The sequence below is a fragment of the Coloeus monedula genome, assembly GCF_965178545.1.
Source record: "Coloeus monedula genome assembly, chromosome: Z".
Classification (NCBI taxonomy): Eukaryota; Metazoa; Chordata; class Aves; order Passeriformes; family Corvidae; genus Coloeus; species Coloeus monedula.
The window spans coordinates 40,132,533-40,155,656 of NC_138822.1; the positions used below are offsets into that span (position 1 = coordinate 40,132,533).

At 37.1% G+C, this 23,124-nt stretch overlaps 1 protein-coding gene across 1 annotated transcript in view; it reads left to right on the plus strand.

Moving 5' to 3' along the window:
- Nucleotides 1-23,124, plus strand: part of CNTLN (centlein) — a gene marked incomplete at both ends in the record, with an annotated part of 190,581 nt that overhangs the window by 164,930 nt on the left and 2,527 nt on the right. The window contains 3 exon segments of the mRNA XM_082301670.1: nt 16,118-16,147; nt 16,151-16,303; nt 17,588-17,665. Of these exon segments, the coding sequence (XP_082157796.1) occupies nt 16,118-16,147; nt 16,151-16,303; nt 17,588-17,665 (261 nt within the window).

A 23,124-nucleotide genomic window follows, 5' to 3' on the forward strand; every position in this document is an offset into this window, starting at 1 on the left:
GTTGCATTGCTGTGGTCACCCCAATTTGGGACAGTTAGGCAATGAACTAACATCGCTAGATTGTAGAATCTAGTAATAGTTTCCGAAAATGGTGAAAGGAATACTTGCAAACAAAAGTTGCTGAATCCAATATGTTCTAAGTAATTATTTGGTTTATTTTTGTTGGAGTGTGGGATAGGGATCAGGCATTATGTCCTGAATGACTTTCAGTGGGAGTCAACAGGATGCCTAAAATAGGTTAATTCAGAGCAATTTATTTCTCCAAAGCTGTTAGGAGGAAGATATAGGCTAGTAGGAAATATAAATAGAAATTGTGGATGGTAACAGTTTATTAAGTAATCAAAAAACCACTGTTGCATAATTAGATGGTAGCTCCTTATAAATACCTGTTTCATTTTGGTAGAAAAGGGAGCAAAGTATTTAGAAATAAAAGGCAATATAAACAAAGTGGAAAATAGATTATAGATAATAATGTGAAAATAAAAGCAGCAATGGAGTATAAAAGATGGAAAAGAGACTAAGGAAATCAAGAGGAAATGTGTGGGTAGCAAGGCCAGGAACAGTAGTAAACAGGCAGGATTTAAAAACATACTGCTACTAAGGTAGCTATTACAGGGCAGATACAATCTATCATTAGATAAAACAACGCTATAACTGTGTAAAGACAGAGGTCAATTAATATTTCTCTTCTGTTTCTGGGATGAAGTAGGCTGATATCTTATGAAGATGCTGCAGCATCCTTAATCATTAGTAGCCAAGGGAAGATTTTTAACATTTTCTAAAAAGAAGTAGTAATTTTGAATTGAGAATTTTTACAGCTTACAACTTTATAGAGCTGGTTAAGAAATTTTTCTCTTGCTGATTTTTATTTTGAATAAGTATTCAAAGTTAGTGCATATATATTATAACACTGCCTAGAGTCTAAAAGGATGATAATATTGAGTCAATATTCAGAAAAGGCAATATTTTATGTTCATTAGTCTGACCTAATTTCTGAATAAAATACTGATACAGAATTCAATTATTAAAGTATTAAAGCATGGGAGTATAGTTATACTTCTTAGAATGCCTTTATGGAAAGAAAACTGTATTGAGTAAATCTGGGGTTTTTTTTGGAGAGTACTACAAGTCAGTTGATAAAGATTACTATTTGTTTTAATATACTTTTTTAAGGTGTCTGACCTACTACTGAGATGTTGAGATAAGAAAAATAGGCTATACAATATCAATAGTATGTTAAATGGATTAAAAAAAGCTCACACAGTTGATCTGAAAAATAAATCATTAAATGTAGGTGTTTTTTAGAGTGCTGTAATGATCAGAACTAAACTTGATTATTAAACGTTTTCACAAAATTCATATCCTGATAAAATTTTTCCATGTCATTTATAAAGACTAAGAAATAGTAATTAAAGTAAGGCTTTAAGTATGTCAGCTGACCAAATAATGCATTTTTATTATAGAAAAATGCGAGCTACCTGGAAGAAGGATCAGGTGGCTCTGAGAGTACTTCAGAAGCATTTTCTAGAGCTCATATCTGTATCCCATCCCACTTCCATCAGCACCATAAATTCTCTTTGAATCATGCATTCAGTTTTTATGGTGGACCATTGCTCAGGATTTTCTATAATATGTACTCTCCGATCTTCAGGTGGGTCCTGCCAGTTATGTGCAGCACAGCAACCGAAGCAAAATGTTCTTTGTTGTGTGTTTGTAGTACTTGTGAGAACTCATGCAGAAAACAGCCATTGGATAAAGTTAAAAAATTGCTATTATACTGCTTGGCTGGATTTCTATTGAAAATACAGTACAACATATTAGTTTATTATGAAACAGTCCAAAATCCTGCATGAATTCTGTGTTCCAGCATGTTCTGTTTTTTACACTCCTCTAGACTTTGACCGTATGTTTCTGTTAGAGACCTTTGTAAGCCAAGACCCAGTAGTGTCATCTGTCCCATTCGACTTGTACATCAGCAAAACTCTTTTTAATCTGCAGTGATGACACCTGCCTGAGCATATCAGAACTTTTCTGACCTTGAGAAGGATTGTTTTGATAAGGCATCTGTATTCAACTGTGGCAGTAATGAATAGGTGATGGCAGCTGAATGCTTTGAAATCAGTTGAGTGCACTTCTCACTTCCATAATGCCTTTGTCATTTGGGACTTGTGTGCCTTCCACAGAGGATACCCACTGCAGCACAGTGCACATCTGGTGTGTTCTGGCATTGTTCTTGATAGGTCTGCAGTACAACCATCTGATAAAATTGACTGCCAAAATCAAGACCCGTGGCAGTTCACTTGGCAAGCTTAATGGATCTAAGTTGGGATCTAATACCCTCTTAAGACAGCTGCCCTCATTTTGGCTATTCAGAGCAGGGCTTAAGCTATGTGCATTTCCCCCCCACTCTCTTGTTTGACATACATCTATGTTCACCAGCCACATGTGTCAGAGGACTTATATCACCTCTGCTTGGCCAAGTGGTGTTCTGCCAGTTATTTGCCATTCAGTCAGTTTACCTTATATCCTAATATATGTCAATCTCTATTACCTTTCTGCAGTTTACCTTGAATACTGATGTAAATTTTGGCTGTAGTTCAAAACAGAGGTTTAGGTAAGTTAACACTTCTGTTGAAAAGCAACACCCCTGAGTGAACCTCACTCCTCATTTCTGCCCTTACAAAACTTCATCCCTACTCCATTTCTGAAATGTCATCATAGATATTATCTGGGTCAGTTGTGAGCTAGTTCATGAAAATTCAATTAACTGTCTAAAAACCCACACCACCAGCTTTTGTGTACCACAGAGTGTCAGAACAGGGACAGGTTTACATGGTTGCAGGATGGGGATGCTGGGACTGCGCCTTAGTGGCAGTGCTAATTGAAAATTTTACATGTAACTTTGTACTGTTGCAAACAATAGTGGATTAGATAGTGACTGGCCACATTAAAAACTCCTATTATCTGGCAAATTCGTGTTATTTACTATCACTGTCTTTTTCTCTTGAGCTGTTCTGTGTTGGTTCAAGATAGAGCATTGCTAGGAAGTATGTTCTTCTCAGGATGGCTGTATACAGATCTTGTCCTATTTGGTCTTTATGTATAAACAAAACTTTAAAAAAATTAGACATAATTAGTTGGGTTGGAAGGCATGAATATTTGGGAAATATTCGGTTGGTTTTTATCAGGTGCTTTACAACATAAGAACAACAAAGTACATTTCTACTGTCTGTACTTTCAATCACAAAGTCAGTTTTTCAGACAGAAGGAAATCCTTGCAGGGGACTCTCTGAATTCTCCAGTTACAGTGAGACAGCAAGAGATATTCTTCATAGAACCTTCCTGTTGCTGAATGCATTATCAAACCCCATGGATTCAATTCTCCTGGCAGTACTACTGCTCCAACGTCTTCAGGCCCAGAATGATGGGACGCAGTTTTTCAGATGCAGATCAGATGCAGAATGATCATTTGTTTCCTTATCTGAAAAAAAGCACATAATGGGTAACTGTAAAATTCAGTATTTGGCAAAAACAGACTAACTTTTTATGGAAGTAGAATTATGCTGTACAGATGAAAACTGGCTTATTTTGAAAATTTTATGCAATTTTATCTGAACTGTGCCAGTTTGGAAGTGTTGTTTGACCAAAGAAAGATTTCTTCAGTAAGTCACTGGGACATTTTGCAAACAGCAGATATTATCACATAAATCAGCACTGTCAGTTTTGGTTTGGAAGTGGACATCTTTAATATGTCTTCAAGTTGCTAGAAAATTTTCCCCACTGGGAACATTTGAGAGCCAAAAGATAAGTATATTTCATTTATTACACTCCAAACTGTCAACACTTTACCTAGAAAAGTATACCCAGAGTGATTATTTTGTATTGTGTGGAGTACATGATAAGTCTGCCAATCCGTTCATTCAGAATCAGCATAACATTTGATTCCAGGAATATGTTCCCCTATGATGAGAATCAGTAGTCTTACCTGTAGAATATGCACCTTAAAAGATGGTGTCCTATATGCAAAGCAGAATTTGTGTAACTGAGAAAACCTCGCCATTAAAAGTAATTAGGCATTTTTTTCTTCTTCATTGTGCATGCTACTTCAGGGGAAAAAACAGAAACACAGCTTTTATTATGAAATACCAACCTTTCTTGGTTCTGAGAAGAAATTTGTGATAAATTAAGATAATCTCCATTAGGATTGCTCTGCATCTGGGATTTAGGCAAATTGAATCAGAGACCTGAATAGTGACAGTGAATATCTATTAGACTGTAAACAGAATAATAGGCCTTGTGAATTTTAATGAATGAAATGAATGGCTGAATTCTTACCATTTACAGAAGGCATATGATTACTGATATATACAGTGTGCCAGGAACAGCATATAATGTAGATGTCTTAATGGATAAAATCTTGATAAATAAAAAGGAAGAATAAAGAGGAAGATGCTGAAAAGCTTTTCCTTACTCTACTTTTTCTTTGCCTTTTTAGACATAGAAGGATAACACTTCACCTTGGTTTTTGACTATGATAGGTAAAGACCATAAATGATGTAGCTTAAAATATATTGAATGTTTTTATATCCTACTTTTTATCTAATTCTGTATTAAGAATTTGGGGATGTTGATTTAGAGGATTCGACTATGTAACCAAGTTTTAAGGTGTGTCAGGTTTTTGTAGGTGCACATGTATGTCTCATGCAAAGTTTAGATGCATGTCTCACATACACAGGTGACTTTGTTGATAGTGGTGCTATTTTCATTTTTCTTAGAGCGCATGAGAATCATTTTCACAGACCATGACTCCGTAATGGTAGACAGTATGTGAACAGATCCAACAAACTTGAACTGGAGACTGATTTCACCAACTCTCAAAAAAATTTTGTTTGTGCCTCAGTAAAAAAAAAAAATCACCTAAGTTTAACAGAGAATGAGATTGAAACAGGATCAGCGGGATCAGCTGGGCACTACTTGGAGATTCTGTACTGCACTTCCTTGAAGGGTCTAGATCCACCTGGGATTTCTTTAAATGGATTGGAGAGACTTCTTTTTAAAGCTCTTACTCAGCTCTCTGCTGGACATAGAAAGATGCTTAGTTTTAAGATAATGGCCAGTTTGGGGTCTAAAAGACAGAAACAATGTTGACTGAAAAAAGAAGTAACTGGAAGACTTCAGGGGTGGACATATGAGTACATACTAAAGGGTCTGGGCTTGAAGTGATTAGAAAGCCTTTTGGCAAAAAAACAGGAAAACTAGCAAAACTTGGAAAGGAGGAAAAAGGTCTCCAGTAATGATTTATTTAAGAGTTCTTGTAGAAATAATTGTTTAATGTATGTCAATCAAATTGCTAAGAAAGTGAGCCATAGCAGGGAGAACATAAAGCACTGATATACAGGGTCTTGTGAAGTGTCCGCAGTAACTTGGGAACTAAGGGGATTCCCGAAGGCACTTGCCAAATGGGCTCCAGAGAAGTAAGAAGAGCCCTAGGAAGACAGAAACATTAAAAAACTCAACTAACTAAAATATTTTAAGGAAACACAGTTGGTAAGTTTTATGGGATTTTTTAAGAGTCTAAGTAATGCCAGAGCTGACCTCTTAAGCTGGGTTTCAGACAGGTTTGTTTTAGTAGTGCAGTGGCAGTGGTCTTGCTCAGAGCATCTGATTTGTTGTTCTTAGGCTTTTTGTGTGTTTCTGCAGAAAGACAGCATAAGCTTAGGCACTGAGCTGAGTGTCGGGAAATCATGGTGTTCTTCACATCTTGGTCACTGACCTGCTATGTGACCTTTGGAGTGTTGCTTCACCTCAGTATTTCTTGGTCTGCCCTGAATGTCTTTGTTTGCTACATCCAGTACAACTGTGCTGACTTTGTCTGCCCTAACTGTTCAAGATAATAAACTCTCTAAGATCCCAGGCATCTCTTGCTGCACATGTGTGAAGATCTAATCTCTGTCAGTGCCTTTTTTTTCCTCTGTGTAAATAAGTGTAATATATGAAGTTTTAAAGGAATGATGGTAGTTTTGCTAGCACCTGTGTAAATCAGCGGAAATTCTGTTGAAACCAAAGAATTTACAGCAGGCTAAAAATTAATATAAATGAGGTAGTACTTAAATGCAGAAGTAAATAGGACTTTAAATTATTATTATTGCCCATTCCACATAAATAGAATTTTAGAAACCAATATATTTTGGCAGAAATATTCTGCCTGTCATCCTATACTGATTATACATATTTCAACTCATTCTCTGCTATAAGAAAACTATTATTTTTTCTCTGTTATAGGTCACAAAACATGGTAATTGTGCTGCAAATTTAGCAACAGTACAATGAAAGCTATGGAGTGTTTGCTGCATCAGTCTGAAAACATTTGGGTCTACAGTTCAAGTTTTTGACAGTCCTAAAGCTTAATGTACAGGAGAGATTAGATAATTGTAAAGCTGTAAAATTATATATGACCATAGGTCCCTCATATTAGTAAGTACCTGCTGTTTGTTCTATAGATGAGATGTCCAGCTGGTGTAATAAGTTCTACTTAAAGGTATTAAAAAGAATGTAATGAAAAAAAGCAGATTTTTAAGACAAGATTTCAAGCTTTAAGTGGGATAGCTAAACAGTTATTAGGAGAGGATTAGAAAACAAAAAGAGAAAAAAGCTAACCAGTAATACAAAGCCCATTAATTTTTATTCACAAAGGGAATTTAAAAAAATGTAACTATACTGTTAAGAATACATGGTATATTCTCTACTGACATATAAACTACATGGCCACAATAAGTCCATTGCTGTATCTTTGCTTAAATATGGCTTGTTTTGAAGACAACCTAAAATTAAAAATTGTCCATGATTTAAGTCAATTGTCCATAAATTTGTAAATAAATTAATGGTTTTTTTAGAACATAGCACAATGTATTTCATTTCCTTTTCTTATAATGTCCAATACAGGTTGAAATATTTTCAGTGTTCTTCCCTATGGTTTTCTGCACCTGGAGATGGTTAAGAAAATGCAGTGAAAAGAACATTCTCAATTTTCTACTCATAAATATATGGTTATAAAGAAACTCTTTGTTTTCAATAGTTTTGAATCCAGAAGGAATGGTATTCTGCTACAGTACATAGGATGAGGTATTTTGGAGAAATGGGGAGCCAGCCAAGGTAGGCTTTCACCCCTAATGGCAAGTAGGAATATCACAATTTAAGTCAGCATAGTTATACAAATTCAGATCTTGCCTTTGATAGGGATCAGGTTATCAAATTTTATGCAACACAGTTACTAATTTCTGTCATTGTACCTTATTATTCTTACTACATTTTAACTGGGTTTTTTGGGGTCTGCAGTACTAAGTGCCAGGAAGCTGAAGTTTTGTATGCAAATGCTGAAATTATCAGGCCCTTTTTACACTGTATGACTCAAGGGATTTTCAGAAAAGCTGCAACTCATTTAGCTTTCATAGTTGAAAAAAAAAATACTGTGCAAATCTGTGTACACTTCTTTAGATGTTTGGTTTGGGATGTTATGGATTCACCTATTCTAGTTCACAATCTGTCATCCATAGCTCAGAGCCATGGAAGAGGCAGGGTTGGGCTAGGATTTTGGACTGCAAACTGGAGATAGCTTTTGCCACTAGGATGGAAGAGAATGGTAATATTTTAAATTACTTCAATGAATTTTTCAGATCTTGTCTGTTAGATTCTTAGTTATGCTCTTGTGTGTTCACGTTTGCCTGTATTAATTGACATGGAAAATCAGGTTGTAGATGCAACTGTGGTATCACATTATTTTTTACTCTCAGACAGCAGTTTCTCTATATTTATGTATAATGGAATTCTTACAGGTCATCAGTAAGGCAGTTTGTCGGCATCCCTTCCCCCCTGCCATGTGGTCCTGGGAGAGGGGCCCTGGGGGGCAGGCACAGGGTTTCCCCAGCCCCTGGTCAGCCTCATTCCCCATTGGTTGTTTTGTGTTCCCCTGCGCAGGCAAGGACCCTCGGGTCCCATGGTTGAGCAGTTCCTGGGCAGAGCTCCGGCCATGCGGCTGGAGAAATAAACATCTCTGAAACATCTGTCATGAATCGGTCCATAGATATTTCTTTTCCATGGGCCTCGTTGTTTGATATGCGTGTTGCAGTATCCCCACTGTAACAAATGGTGGATAATGAGAGCAGAACGAACCCCGATCAACAGCGACTGATTTGTGAGTAAACTTTGGATTTCTCTTCTTGTTTTTGTTTTGCTGTTCCATCTCTAAACTATGGAGGAGCCATGGGAAGACTCTTGGTTCTCAGAGCCGCATATGGACATTTATCTTAAACTTGAAAAGATTCTTGAACAACGATTTATAAATTTTAGCTTAATTCAAGCTCAAAAGGAACTGAAACATTTCCTTTCATGGTTGCTTAAGAACTTTTTCTACGTTTCTTGGGATTTGATTCTTACCAAAGACTTTTGGAACAGCGTTTGGACACAGTTAATTTCTGAGTCAAAATATATGCCGATGGAAGAATATTTTCGTGAATATTATTTAATTACCGAGACTGTTGAGCAATGTCAGCTGTGTCCTTGCGAAGTTAAAACTGCTTCAGTGACTGTGCAACCCAGGCCACGTGCACCGAGCGCTCTGCGAGCAGCAGCGAGGCAGTTCCCGCGTGCGGGCGGAGCCGTGCGAGCCGCAGTGTCGGTGGCGGAGCGGGGAGCGGCGGGAGCGGCGGGACCCGGCGGTGCCCACACGGCCCAGCACAGCGCGTGGTGGAGCGAGCCCCGGGAACGCCCGGCCGAGAGGGGCGGCGCGCAGGCGGTGGGCAGCGGCAGTGGTGGTGGAGCGGAGCCGCGCCCGGCCGAGACGCGCGCTGGAGCAGGGCACGGGGGGGTCGTCACCCGGAGGCCCAGCCAAGACGTGGGCGCAGCCCCAGGCAGCGGCAGCGCAGCTGAGAGCAGAGGCGGCGGCGCGCGGGGAGCTGAGCAGCGCGGCCTGGCCCGGCCCATGCGGCCCCAAATGCGACCCCAGGAAGAGCGCGCAGGCACGAGCAGCCTCCACGGCCCCAGCGGCCCTGGCAGCTCCAATGCGGGAGTGAGCGAAAACGAAAGAGAAAGCAAAAACGCAGCGAGACGGAAAACAGCAGCCACTCCGAAAAAGGAAAAAATCACCGTAGCTAAGGTTTTAGGAATAGTAAAATGGTATAATGTTAAACAAAATTATGGTTTTATAACAAGATGTGACAACCAAGAAGACATATTCGTTCATAGAACTGCTGTTAAAAAGAATAACCCTGAGAAATGCATCCCCAAGCTTGGGAGATAGAGAGGTGGTGGAATTCAAAATTGTGCAAGGTAGAAAAGGGTTACAAGCAGCAGAGGTCACTGGGCCTGATGGTGTTTCTGTAAAAGGCAGTATATATGCTAAAAATCGTAGTCATGTTAGACAATATCTCCATTATAAGCCCCCCCTACAGTCTCCCTTTCCTAATCCCACCTTTCCCTTTTACCCTATGTCCTATTACCCCCAGTGTATTCCCAATCCGTTTTTTCATCCATGGTTTCCCTCGCAAAACCATGCCTTTGCCAATTATTTCCCCAAAAATCCCTTTCCAATGCCGAGTGGGGAATGAAGAGGGGGAGGGAAGAAATTAACTATTGTTGTTTAGAGTTCCAACAGGTACAAATGGAAGAAACCCTCTCCTGCCTCAGTTTCCCCACAAAGCATGCCCAGAGAGTCCTGTCTCCCTTCTGTCAGCCTTAAGATGTTCCAGAGAATCTGTGTGGACATTTAAAGATTCAGGAGGGTGGCTTGTTTTGTTTTGAAACTGTTCTTGTTATCTCATGTTTATCTAGTTGTTTTCAATGTTAAGTTTTAAATCTCTTTTTGTTAAAAATAAACGGGTGAAATGTCAGGGTCCCTCCCCTGCCATGTAGCCCTGGCAGAGGGGCCCTGAGGGCACAGACACGGGGTTTCCCTGCCCCTGCTCAGCCTCGTTCCCATGGGTTGGTTTGTGTTCCCTGCGCGGGCAGAAGGACCCTCGGGTCCCGTGACTGCAGCAGTTCCTGGGCAGATCCCGGCCATGCGGCTGGAGAAATAAACATCTCTGAAACATCTACCAAGAATCGGTCCATAGATATTTCTTGCCATGGGCCTCGTTGTCTGATACATGTGTTTCAGTATCCCCACTGTAACAGCAGTTCTTCCAGGCAATGTGTGCTTTCATTTTCCACTTCTCTCTGTGAAGTTGTGAGCACTATTCTCAGTGCTAATCAACATAAGACTGTTTAACTTAAATCATATATATTGGTCTGAAAGCTAGGTATTTACAGGAGGTATTTCTTCTTTTCAGGTCTTCACTGTATTAGCCTTTGAAACTTTGCATCTCTTCTAGCTTTTAGGTGTCACACTAATATTCTCTTGAATGTATATTTTTGATTTTTAAGGAGTTCGACATATTCAATGGTACATTTGTTTATTCTTAATAGAAAAGATAATTATATCTTAATTGCTCCAAGTACACACAACTATGAGACACATAGTTTGAACATGTATATTAATACATTTTAGAACTACAGCAGAAACTGACTGTATACAGGTAAATAAGACCAACTCATCACTTTATAAATGTGGCCTGTGTGACATTGGTAAAATAATGTTATTACCACTTTAATATTTGGTAGCAGGAGTTTGAATACTGAACTTGGTGAAGGAAGGTAAGGTTGTTCTATATGTCCTCTACATTTTTATACTCTACTTACAGGGAATCTGCTGGAGTCTCTAAAATGACATGTGATCTCTGGGGATCATAAGAATTAAATCAACCTCCTGAGGCTTTCTCATTCCCTTGGGTCAGAATGCTACTTGTTATAGCCATAAGCCAAACAGGTCTATTGTAGTGGTCAGTCTTTGTGTCTTGTCTTGTCCCTTTTCTGATAAAAAAAGGTTATGCCTAGAAGGTGTGATTTTTTCAATTGAAGGAGCTGAGTTAATTTAAATAACATATATAAATATATATTGAGTAACATATTTTAAAAATGAAATTACTACAGAATAGTTTTCAATCATGCTATGAGATTAGTTATTACTAGTTCTTATTATTACTGAAAGTATTTTGAAAGTCATTTTTAGAGAGGCAATAAGGAACAAATAACTATACTTTCATGGAATGCTTATTTCAGCTGCTGAAATGGTGTATGACATCATCTCTGTGTCTTTTTGCCCATTCATTCTGTTTTTTGTTGATTATGAGGTATTTGGGGTTGTAATACTTTCTCAGCCTTTTTACAGCATTAGGATCTGGCCTAACCTTAGGCCAGCAATAAATATTCTATCACGAAAGTAGAGTTCTTTAAGCTCAGTGTTCAGTTCTGTGAAATTGAGCTCTTGTTCACAGACAGCTACAACATCTTCATAATGCTTTTGATTCTTTAGGAAACTAACCTTGTTTCAGAAAAGATTTTCCACTTCATTTTTGGTTTAATGCTCTGAGCCAAGTCTGTATGCCTTTCTGATCTACAAAACAAATGAGTTTCTAAGAACACATCACTTGTATATAAAGACAGTTTCATATTGAACTACACGCACAATGCTACACATAAAATTGTTCTGTATATTACATTCTTCTATATATTTTTGGTTGGATGACCTGGCCAGCAGCTAAACACCACATAGTTGTTCACTCCATGCTTGCTCCCTTTCCGCAGTAAGACTGGGGAAAGAATAGGAAGAGGGAAAGTAAGAAAACCTGTGTGTTGGTAAGGACAGTTTAATAAAAGAAAGAAAGGGGAATAAATCCCCAAGGAATGTAGATCAATGCCTAGCCGGTCTCTGAGCAGCATCTACCTGACAGACAAACCACCATTCCCCTGAGATTTTATTGTTAAGTGTTGTAAGTGTGAAATGTCCCTTTGGTCACTTGGGGCCAGCTGTCCCAGCTGTGTTCCCTCTCTACATTTTGTGCATCCCAAGCCCACTTGCTGAGGTGACAACATGGGAAAAAGAAGACCCTGGCACTGTGCCAGTGCTGCTCAGCAATGGCTGGTATGTTATTAGCACTGGTTTAGTTACAAATCCCAAACGCTGCACCCTAGAAGCTGAGCTGTTAGAAGACAACTCCATTTCTCTTTGTGCTGTAAGATAAGCCAGGAGGGCAGAAGACTGGCGTGGTTAAATAGAGACCTTAGGCTCGAACTTACGACAAAAGAAGAGAGCATAGCATCTCTGGAAGGATGAACAGGTAACTGGGGGGGACTACAAAGATGTTGTCAAGTGTGTGGAGAGAATATTAGAAGGGCCAAAGCTAAACTGAACGTCAGTTTGGTCACTGTGGTTAAAGACTAGGTGATCCTGAAGGTCTCTTCCAAGCTTGATGATTCTGTGATCTCAGCCAGATGCAGCACCCTGTTATTACTATTGTACAAAATACAGTAAAACTTAAAATTATCCATGACTTGTGAGCCATGGCCTCTGCCCTGAGATCTACACCAGTGCAAGACTGAAATCTGGCTATACGTAGGTATGGTGCTAGCTAGCATCAGACTTTGGTTTGCCTTGGGAACATTAAGGTTTATTATGCTAGAAACAATAGAGTGTGTAAATTAACATGGTAATTACTGGAAAAATTTTTGCATTGCCTTGGTCATATGACATTACTTAGGGCCATTGATCAAATTGTGTAAATCCCAGGGTCAACGAGTGTCAGTGGTTTGGGATGTGAAGGCCTTATTAATAGTGTGCTGTCAGGGTCTTTATATCATCATGGCTTCTTTGAGTGTTTAATTAAATATGACCCTTTAATTGAAAGAAGACCTTTGTCTTTATACATCTCAAAACTGGCAAAGATACAGTGCTAAGAAGTGATTACATGCTGAGGCCAAATTTAAAAACAATATATTCTTAAGAATAAATGTTTTAGGTAGTGAAAATAAAGTAAAAAGGCTTAGAATAGAGATATTTCAGAATTATATGTAACCCAACATCTGTAATGTGTACAGATGTTGGGTATATATAAATCATATGGTGTTGGTAGATAATTCAACAATTGCTACTGATTAAAAAGGACTAGGAACTTTAAGCTCATTTGGTTAGAATTTTAAGCTTTTTTTTTTTTTTTTCCTAGTCAGATCAGTAGCAGTTGCACTGGTCTGACAAGAAGCAGTGTAGATTTGTTTCAGGAATTAATCAGGAACTCCTATTTTAGTTGGTTGGTAGCAGCTAAGTGTGTCCCACAGGAATAACTCTGACGATAACATCTAAGTTAGGAAAATGGCTTTACTAACAAAATATCCTCTAGATTTAACAGCAGAAAAAAAAAAACCAAAACAAGTAGAAAAATCTCAAATGCTAGTATTACTAGTACTAATAAAGGCATTGTTATATATCAGTATAGTACAGAAGTCATATACTGCATTGATTTCATTTTAGGCATTTTGCATCACCTATGCCTATTAATTTAAAAATAAACAATTCTGAAATACAAAAAGGGAAATGTGTTTGTTCAAAATCCTACACCTAGCTCCAGAATGCATTTGATCAAATTCTTAATCGCAGAAACATCATTATTGTGGCTTCAGTACACTCATCAGCAAAACCTATGTTGCTTAACTCTTGAGGTTTTGTACTTTTCAGTTTGGAAATGGGTCTTTCAGTTTCTAAAACCTGTGTGGCTTGAGACTGAACATTTCTATATTGGAGCATGAACAGACATATAAATTAAATCACTAATAAGTAAACAATTTAGCACATGAATACATTAGTATACGATGGATGAGAAAATATCAGAAGAAAAAACAAAATCATAGGAAGACTATAATTTTTTAAGGCGCTTATTTAGTGATAAAATGTATATCAAAACATTATATCAACAATAACTTAGAGGAAGGAGGTTCAAAAATAGCTAGTCTCTCAGAGTCCAACTTGAAAGTCCATAAAGAAGCCTTATTTTTCACATATGGTTTGTGCTTCACATATGCTTTAGTGTATTTGAACTGCTCAAGGGACAGAGGAATTGAAGTGCAAGTCCTCCATATGTATGATCTACTGTGATTATATATAAAGTGTGTGCTTGCATATTAAAACCTATTAGTTGTAATTTTCTTTGATTTTTGTTTAAACTTGCTTTTTCCTTTTTCTTTTTTTCTAACTTTCTTTTTAAAATTTTTTTTTTTAATTTCTTTTGTTTTAAATTGCTGCTATAGAATCTTCAGTGTCTTTCAGGTACTTGTCTTTCTGGCACCTTCATTTCTGGAGCTGTGGACTAAAAGACAATCACACTGCAGTTGCAGTTTCTGAGTTCCACTGTTGCTGTCAGCTTATTCATTCATCATGAACTTCTTTCAGAGTTTGGATATACCAATATACCAATTTATGTAATAATGTCAACTGACTATTGCCTGGCAATGTTTCAGTGTTTTCTAAGGCATTTGAGTGAATGTTTAACATTGTTTATTATCATGCTTTTTGTTTGTCATTACTTGTGGCCTTTCCATGTGGCTTTGCAGTTAATTTTCTTGATATTTTGCTCCTTTAATTTACATTTCCTCTTTGCATCAGTTACAAATGTGCATCTTCTAGAGTGATCACTTATGTCTGAGAGAAATCTCCTTTTAAAACGTGGGAAGCTGATTCAATTTCATTAAAAAGTAGGGTTGAACTTATTTTTCCATTGTCAAATATGTGTTGCAAGAGCCAATTTATTGTTAGACCATTTCAGATGCCACAAAAACATGTGATTTAACTGTATTGTTTTTCATAGTGGGTGCTTTTCTTTTTGAGGCTCCCTCTTCTCTTAGTCTATTTCCTTCCACGAGCTTAGTCCAAGTTGCCCTAGATCCTTGCTCATTACATTTCAAGTTTCTTCATTCCTCTCACCTCTGCACTTGCAGACAGGTCTATGTGTGAAATAGTTTGTTGGAAGTTCTGTGGATGGAGGGACTCACACTTGAATTAGAAAACTGGACAAATTTCACTGTACCTCCTCTCCCCAGATTTGTGGAAGGGTATTTTACTTTCAGTAATTAAATTTTATTAAATACAGAAAAATGTTAACTTGGGAAGTGGTAGGAAACAAACAAACAAATCTTGGAATTGGATGAGTCTTCTGTGCCTTTGTTGAAATATATTAGAAAATGCTCTCTAATGGCTGTTTCAGATACACTAGAGACTATAGAATACTTTACCCAAAATGCCAATAAACGGCTTCATAATTCTGTAGTCAGTTTCTATGAGATGATGGCATTCTGTAGAAAAAGAATCTTCAGAAGCTGATCAGCTGCTGTTGAGATGTATCTTAATAAAATGAGCTCCACTAGGATTATCAAACGAAAATCATCTTCTCTCATTTTAAACTCAACCAAGGTGTCTGTATTGACAATCACAGTTCTGTTTGAGTCATGGAAATAGCGTATTCGAGGCGGATCATCTGAAAATGGATTACTAGTCCTGTTTGTTCGTCAACAATTTTTAAATAAACTTGTCTTGCTCAGCTTTTGACAAAATCTTTGTGTCATAGTTGCATAAATATTAAACCAAAATAACTTCCGTTATAAAACTGATGACTTACACTGATATTTAGTGTTATTTCACTGAACCACAGGACTTAAGAAATAGGAAAGGTAGAAACTTGGTAGCCAGGACAGTTTTGAATTACCCTGTCTTGGTGGGAAACAAAATTTCAGGTTTTGAATAAGGAGGTGCACTGGTGTTTCTGCATGCAGAGACTGTCAGTAAGCTTAAAAACAAAAACAAAAACAAAAACTAACAAAAAAACCCTACTCTATTTGACCACAGTAAAGCCTGACACTTACGTTCTTATCTCAAGAACATTTCTGGTAGACTGGGTCAGGAGGGGATTTTGATTGATTCTGTGGAAGCTGTTTTGTCTTACTACTGATGGCATTTATAAGAATAGTTATTTTTCTAAAAACATAATAAAAACAATACCTACATTTAAGAACATTTTTTGGTTTACCATATTAATTCATATTTCGTGTTCTAAGTATCCTGTAATTTAATATTCCAGCACATATCCTGTTGGAGCAATAACACAGAATTATAACTCCCATCTAAATGAGCTTAGTCTGAATGATACTGTTTTTTCCATCTTATTTGTACCACAGTAGAGAATTTTTTGCTTATGTCTTCTAGACTCTAACCAGAGAGTTACACTGCAGGGTATAAGAGCTGAGAACAAAAATCAAACTGGCAAAAAAAATGGGAGGAATGAAATCATGCAAAAAGGGTCTTTCCCAAGAGTGTCTTCAGTTGGCAGCATCTATCCTTAACGTTTCAACTACTGATCTTTACGAAATACTACAAGAAGAAGATGATGAGGTACGTTATTTTAAGGACTTCAGTAAAGAAAGGTGTAGATGAGAAGATGCTGACTATATCCATCCTTGAGGAAAAGGATTTGGAGGTAAAGACTGAAATTTCATTGTGGAAGATGCAGCACAAAAATCAAGAAGGATTTAATCTAAATGAAAAGGTCAGGTTAGAGATTCATGAGGTGACAAGACTTCGGCCATGTGTAAGTATAAATATACTGCTTAGAGCATGTGTATCTAGAGATTATATTTAGTATTTCCCTTTTTCATTAGGCTATTTGGCAGGATTGTACATTTTAAATAGACTTCTGCATTAAAGAAAACAAAATCAGAATGTTTCTTGGTGTGCTAGATTGATTTTGTTGATGCTTCCTATCTGAATTGTGATACCTATTAAAGGTGTTTCTGGTAGACAGATGGTTTCTGGGTGAATTCATTGCCTTTTTTGTTGATTCTATCACACATTTTACTATGAAATATTTGGTAGTGTTTCATCAAATCACTCTATTAAATAGATGCAGTGATAGGATTTCTTATCCAGATTTATTTAGCCCTGCTCAAATAATATATGAAAAAGCCTGTACAGTTACTTTAGCAGGTGTCTAGCAGTTGGCCATTATTGGGTTGTAACAGTACTCTGGTGATGACTTAGATTTAGCCTTGTTGGAGCTTTATATTAAAGAGGTCACGAAAAGGGAGTTTTCACATTGGTTAAATAACAGTGCATCGTATGTGTATGCACTGATATGGATTACACTCATGAATACAAATATAATGGGCTGATCCCTGGCCTGTTTACTAACATTTATACAACCCTATAAAGTGATTCACTTTGACAGAGTTGTTCCATGCTTATCTCATTCTCAGAGTAGTTTCTATGTCCTATTTCTTTTTGTTTCAGTCACTGTGAATATATGTGTAAAACACATAAACATACTTAACTATAAATATAAAACGAAGTTATAACACAGGTGATGAATTCAATCTACACATACACTATATATTCCATCTATCAGTGCATAGACTCAGGCACCTTTATGTTGGACTCATACAATTTAGACATAGATCACACTACACCAGTATATTCATATGAAAAGAACATGCCATGCACATTTCTAGGGGCATGAGCAGACAAGGATAGGTTTAAAAATTTAACAGAGCATTGATACTTGGTGGATATGCTTCAGATAATTAATTTTGCAAATGTGATTCTGACTTTCATATCCTGTGTATTTAATGTATACCCAGTTACACATTTCCTTTATTGCTCCTGATGTTTTTCTATTTTTAGGAAACAGCAAGGACAAAAATGGAATTTGAAAAAGATAAAGAATGGCTACAGCATATACAGAAACTTCTTGAGGTACAGGTGCTCAATTTATATCATCCCACAATGAATTGTAACTTTCTCCTCTGATTAGCTAAGTGTTTTTAGATTGTAATTAATACATTGTATTTTTAATTGTGGTGCCGTTGATGGTCTCAAATTACACTGTGATGAGGCAATGTGAAATCCTTGTTTTGTAGCATTTCCTTTTTATTTCTTTTAAAACCAGGGTTACTGCATAAAACTGAAGAGATGTTAATCAAGGATTTGTGACAGCTAACTTAACAGCTAACTTAAGCTAACATAGCCAGTAAAACAGTGCTGGAGAAAACCAGCACATATCTTGGCAAATGTGTTAATTGAATTATTGAAATGCAGTATAATCCTTGCTAGAGTGAAAATGATCCATTCTCTCATACCTCTTAGGAAAAAGAGACTTTTTTTTATGTGCCTTTAAAGTTACTAGTTGTTATGGACACCTGAGGAGTTCATGGGTTTCAGTGACCTTTTACTGTGGACCTGTTTCCAGTCAATTCATGTTTTCCTCATAGCCAGACAGCTGTTTATTATCGTGTCTTCTCGCATTCTCTACAATATTTTCTACTGAGACCTCGAGCAGCTTGTTAGTGGGAAGTAAATATTGATTTGGCATCCTGTCAATGCAGAAAGAATGAAAAAATTTCCACCAGAGGCCCCTCAAACATTTTCCTATCGACATTTTCTGGGCAGAGAGGAAAGCTGCATAGAGGATGACAAGTCTGAGACTAGCAGAAATCCCTGAGGGGTCCATTGAGACTGCTGCTGTGACCTGTGTGATACTTTTTCTTCTCTTTCAAGTCTTTTTTTTTAATACACACAGAGTCTGCTGGGATGCTCCCCTCTTGTAAGTGATCAAGGGCAGTTTATTGGCAGGTGAGAGCCCAGCTTTTCTAGCCATAGTCAGCTTTTGTTTGGACATCACTGACAACATACACTGACTCTTGAAACTTTTCCATTATATTTTTAGTTGTCTCTTTTATTTAGATGATGGGCAGCTGATGTCTGGAAAGAAATAAAACTTGATTTATAAATCTAGTGTTCCTAATGCATATTCACTAGCATGGGTCCATTAACGATGTAGTTAATATCAGTTAAGAATGTGAATGATTGAAAATATTTTGAAAGCCATTTCAAAGGAACATTCACATCACATTTATGTATTTTACCATTAACAGCTTTTGTGTCAAGATTGTATCCTGTGACCAGATTTTGTAAGAAATGACAGATTTTCCCTCTTTCATTATCAAAACTTACTACTACTGCTTAATTGCTGCAGCAGAGAAGATAGAAATATCAGTGTGCTTTTACTAGCTTTGTCAGAAAAACTGGCGTTTTAATTAAACCTCATAATGCTACATGAAACTCAGCATTAAAAGCACAATTATTTCTATTCACTTAATTGCCATAATTTTAAGAATTTTTAAAAAATTATAAATTTCAAGATTCTGTTCATATTATGGGCTCCAAAATATGAATCAGTTCCATGGAATAAAATGAAGACTTCTTGTTCTGGTTTTTGTTATTCTTTGGTAAATCGCTAAAAAACACTAAGCAGAATGTTATCACTTCTCTTCATCTGCTACAGACAGACAGCAAAAACCAGGGGAGGGAGAGTGAAGGAATTATTGAATGAAACCAGGTATATTAAGATTGCAAATGTTACATAAGGATAGAAGAGCTCATTGCTGTTAGCCATGTACATTTGTGTACAAGTTAATAATGATTTTCAGTGATTTTTGCTCCATCTTGTGGGGTTCCTCAGAAGAAACACTGAGTGTAGAAGTAATTTTTGGCAAGCAGACCATATTTAGAATTGCAAGAGGATTATAGAGGTTTTGGGGAGCAGCCAGCTCTGCTTTTCATTTCTGTCCATGCTAAGGCACATAGATGGAAATGGTTAAGATTTCTTCATGTATTTGAGAGCAGCTCATGGAACAGCTCTGTGCCCTTTAAAATGCTTTACTCATATCTTGCAGACTTTGGTTGTGGTTTCTTTTAGTAAGCTTTGGTAATATTTCTGATCAGCAAACTAAAGCCCGTGGTGAAATGTAAGCTTTCTGCAGGATTTTGCTCATAAGACTGCCTGCTAAGTGTTACGTGTTGGCACACTGTGTTACCCATTTGCATCTTGAACAAAGATGCAGGATTGCCCTTTTCTGTTATTCTGAGTAAATGTTCAGTGGAAAATTGCATCAGATCACTTAATATTGCAGTTTGATATAGTGTCTTTTTGTGCCATTGAGCCAGGACTTTGGAACATAATTGCCCAGCAGTATTGATTTAATTGCCTAGGTTTATTTGTGGACTCCTAATTATTGACTGGAGGTAAATTTAATGGAGAAACCTTTATGAACACTGGGAAACTGCTGCTGTTGCTGTTATACATAATGAACTGCATCATATCCCTTTAGATCATTCTTCAAGCTAATTTTATTCCACTGTGACAGTACGATAACATTTAAAATGTCATAGACATTTTATTTTTATTACTGACATACGCCATTTTACTGCTGCACTAGAGTTTTGGGGGAGACTGAGTACTAGTTGCTTTTTACTGTCATTTTATAGATTCCCCTAAAGTGTAATGATAAAGGATACCACACCTGTTATCACTTCATCTGCACCTTTGTTTTCCATACTCTTATTACTTGAAAAAATCTAATATCTGCCAGCTTTACAAGAATATTAATATTGTAGTTATAAATACTCTTGCATTCCTGAAACTCACAGATACCAGTCAGAGTTTGTGTCCTTATTTTATCAACTACTATGTGAAGAAACTACACCACTGCTAAGAAGCTTATGATTTGAAAGAGACGTCTCTGCATAGGGATGTTATTATGTAAATAAGAATCATATAATAGGAAAGTACAGTCATATATAAACTTGGCAGAGCTGGTAAAAATCACTTGTTGTCTCAATCTACATCTTGAATGGCCAAGAAGTGGGTTTTTTTCTGTTGCCTCTCTCTATTTATACAGTAACAGCCTAGATTGTTCTCACTAAAGAATGAAAGAATAAAAATAAATCATCTCAATAACTGACACTGGGATAAAAGGAAAAGGTTCTCGGGCCTGTGAAGAACCTACATGTGGAGAGTTTTCACATGAGTGCATGGAGATACCTGCTACCTGCACATGTGTAGAGGCATCAGACTAATTACACATTACTGTTTGGGCTTGGGAGAGGTCTCGCATTGTCGACCTTTGAGCTTTTACCAGTTTATAATATTTGGGGGGGAACAAGTATGATTATCTCAATATGTATGTGTGTTTACATCTTGGAAGGCGAATGATAAGGCTTTTACCCACTTTATCCCTCACATCTGAGTGTGTCTGTCTTATTAATTGAGCCTGGCTCTGTATAGTAGCACTCTCTTCTCATCATCATAAACACTCCCCCTAAAAACTCAAACAAAACAGCAATCTTCTCTAGCTTTTTCCCATCATAGGAAATTTACATAGATAAGCCAAGAGGATGACTTCTTCTCATGTAACTTAAACATGATTTCTTATAGCACCCTTGGCTTTCATTCACTGTGACTTATTTTAAGGAACACCCATCTCAGAACAATCTGTTAATAATTTTGTGTGTGAGTATAGCACGGTAGCCCAATCCAGATTACTGCCTGAAGTCTCCAAGAATTATTTTTTAATAAAATGCAAATCATCTGCCAAGTTTTCCAAGCAGTGAATCAAATGACAGCATTGATTTAGCATGTCCCTGTGAGATCTATAGCAGCACTTACCTTTCCTCCCTCCTCATGCCCTCCTTGGGATATCACATCTCACATAAACAAAGCTGCTTAATAAAATCTTTCCTCTCATGATTTCATTATGGATCTAAAAGTCATATTCCAATTGTGAAAACATCCAGAAAGTCTCCCTTTCCTTCTATTTTGTGGACGCTCTTTGTGTAGCACATCTCTAGAATAGGGTGTGGAACAGTATATTAACTAATCGCCAGTAAGGATTTTCCCCAACCTCTTTTTACGGTTTGCACTGGCTTCTAAATGCATATTTCTATTGCTGTCATCTGGGAATGGACACTAACAGCCATAGCTGTTTCCTTCCAAATTTCTTGGCTTGTGACTCGCCTGCTTTACTTTTATTAGTCTCTCCCCAGTCTGTGTGTGTCGAAGAGGTCACACCCAGAAACATGTATTCACCCATGCACAAATACCTGTGCACACTCACCACTGCCACCATCACCAGGTGCTTCACCTGCACCTTAAAAAGCAGCACCAGCACAGTCTGAACCATATCCTAGGTACCATTAGCACTTATATCAGGTCATGATTTTCTTCTCATTATGAGAATAAGAGCTTAGTCCTGTGCACTGACAATCCATTATGGTATAAATCCATATTTTATCTCATGCGCACAAACAGAACCACATTATATCACTCATCCTGAACTGAAAACAAGGAAAAATTGGCTTGGCACTCAGGGTAAGAATACATATAGGCACCTATGTGTTTATATAATGATGTATATGCAGCCACCACAAAGCAGAATAAGAACAAAGAATAAGACAAAAAACAACAATAAAGTGAAGCATTTATCTTTTTTTAAAATTTTGACTTCTATTTTTTAGTGAAATTAGGATGTTTTGGTTATTGGTCTTAGTGTCTAGTTTTATTTCATATTATTTTTTGTGGCTCATCTAATTCAACCTAAGGCATGTCTGCAGTGTGTTTGAATAGTTTTTTTGGGGAAAATGTATTTTATACTGATGATCCATATGGTGAGGTTTGAAATAGTTGTAACCACTAATTTGTATATTCCGAAACCTAAATACTTTTATTTTTATGCTAACACATTTTAGAGTTTGTGAAGCAGAAGACAGAGTGTAATGCTACACTCTGCAAATGGAGATGTTATGTCTCATTAGAACAACAACATTGCCTTGCATTCATTATAAGGCTTTTCACTGGCAGATCGGTGTATATTTATGCACTTGTGCTGACAGAGACTCAGTCATGTGGTGTAAGGTCAATAAATATTACTAGTTTGCTTTTTACAGAAGGGATCTCCAAAAGAAGGAAACTTAATTTCAGAATAAGTAGATGAGAGAAACAGAATTAACTGTCACTATTTCTGAGTCTTTAGGATCATATTACCTTACATTTATCAGATATCTGTCTCATAAGTTGTATAAGAAATATGCCTTTCATTCATATAGCTCTCTACTATCAAAGAAGAAATTTGTAAATCTGGAAAGTCAAATCAATAAATAAAATTCTTTAAATCCACATGTAGTTTGCACTTTCAGATGTTGTGAAATCATACAGATCAATTAAATACTACTTCTGTTAAAGCCTACCATAATGTACTGATTTAGGATCGCCACTGTTAATGGTCAGTTAAATGGGTTGTGGCACAGATAATTGTAAAACATTTAAAAGAAGTATCATTCTGTATTAAAATACCTAATTTTCAGTGGTAAAAACAAGCTTTCAC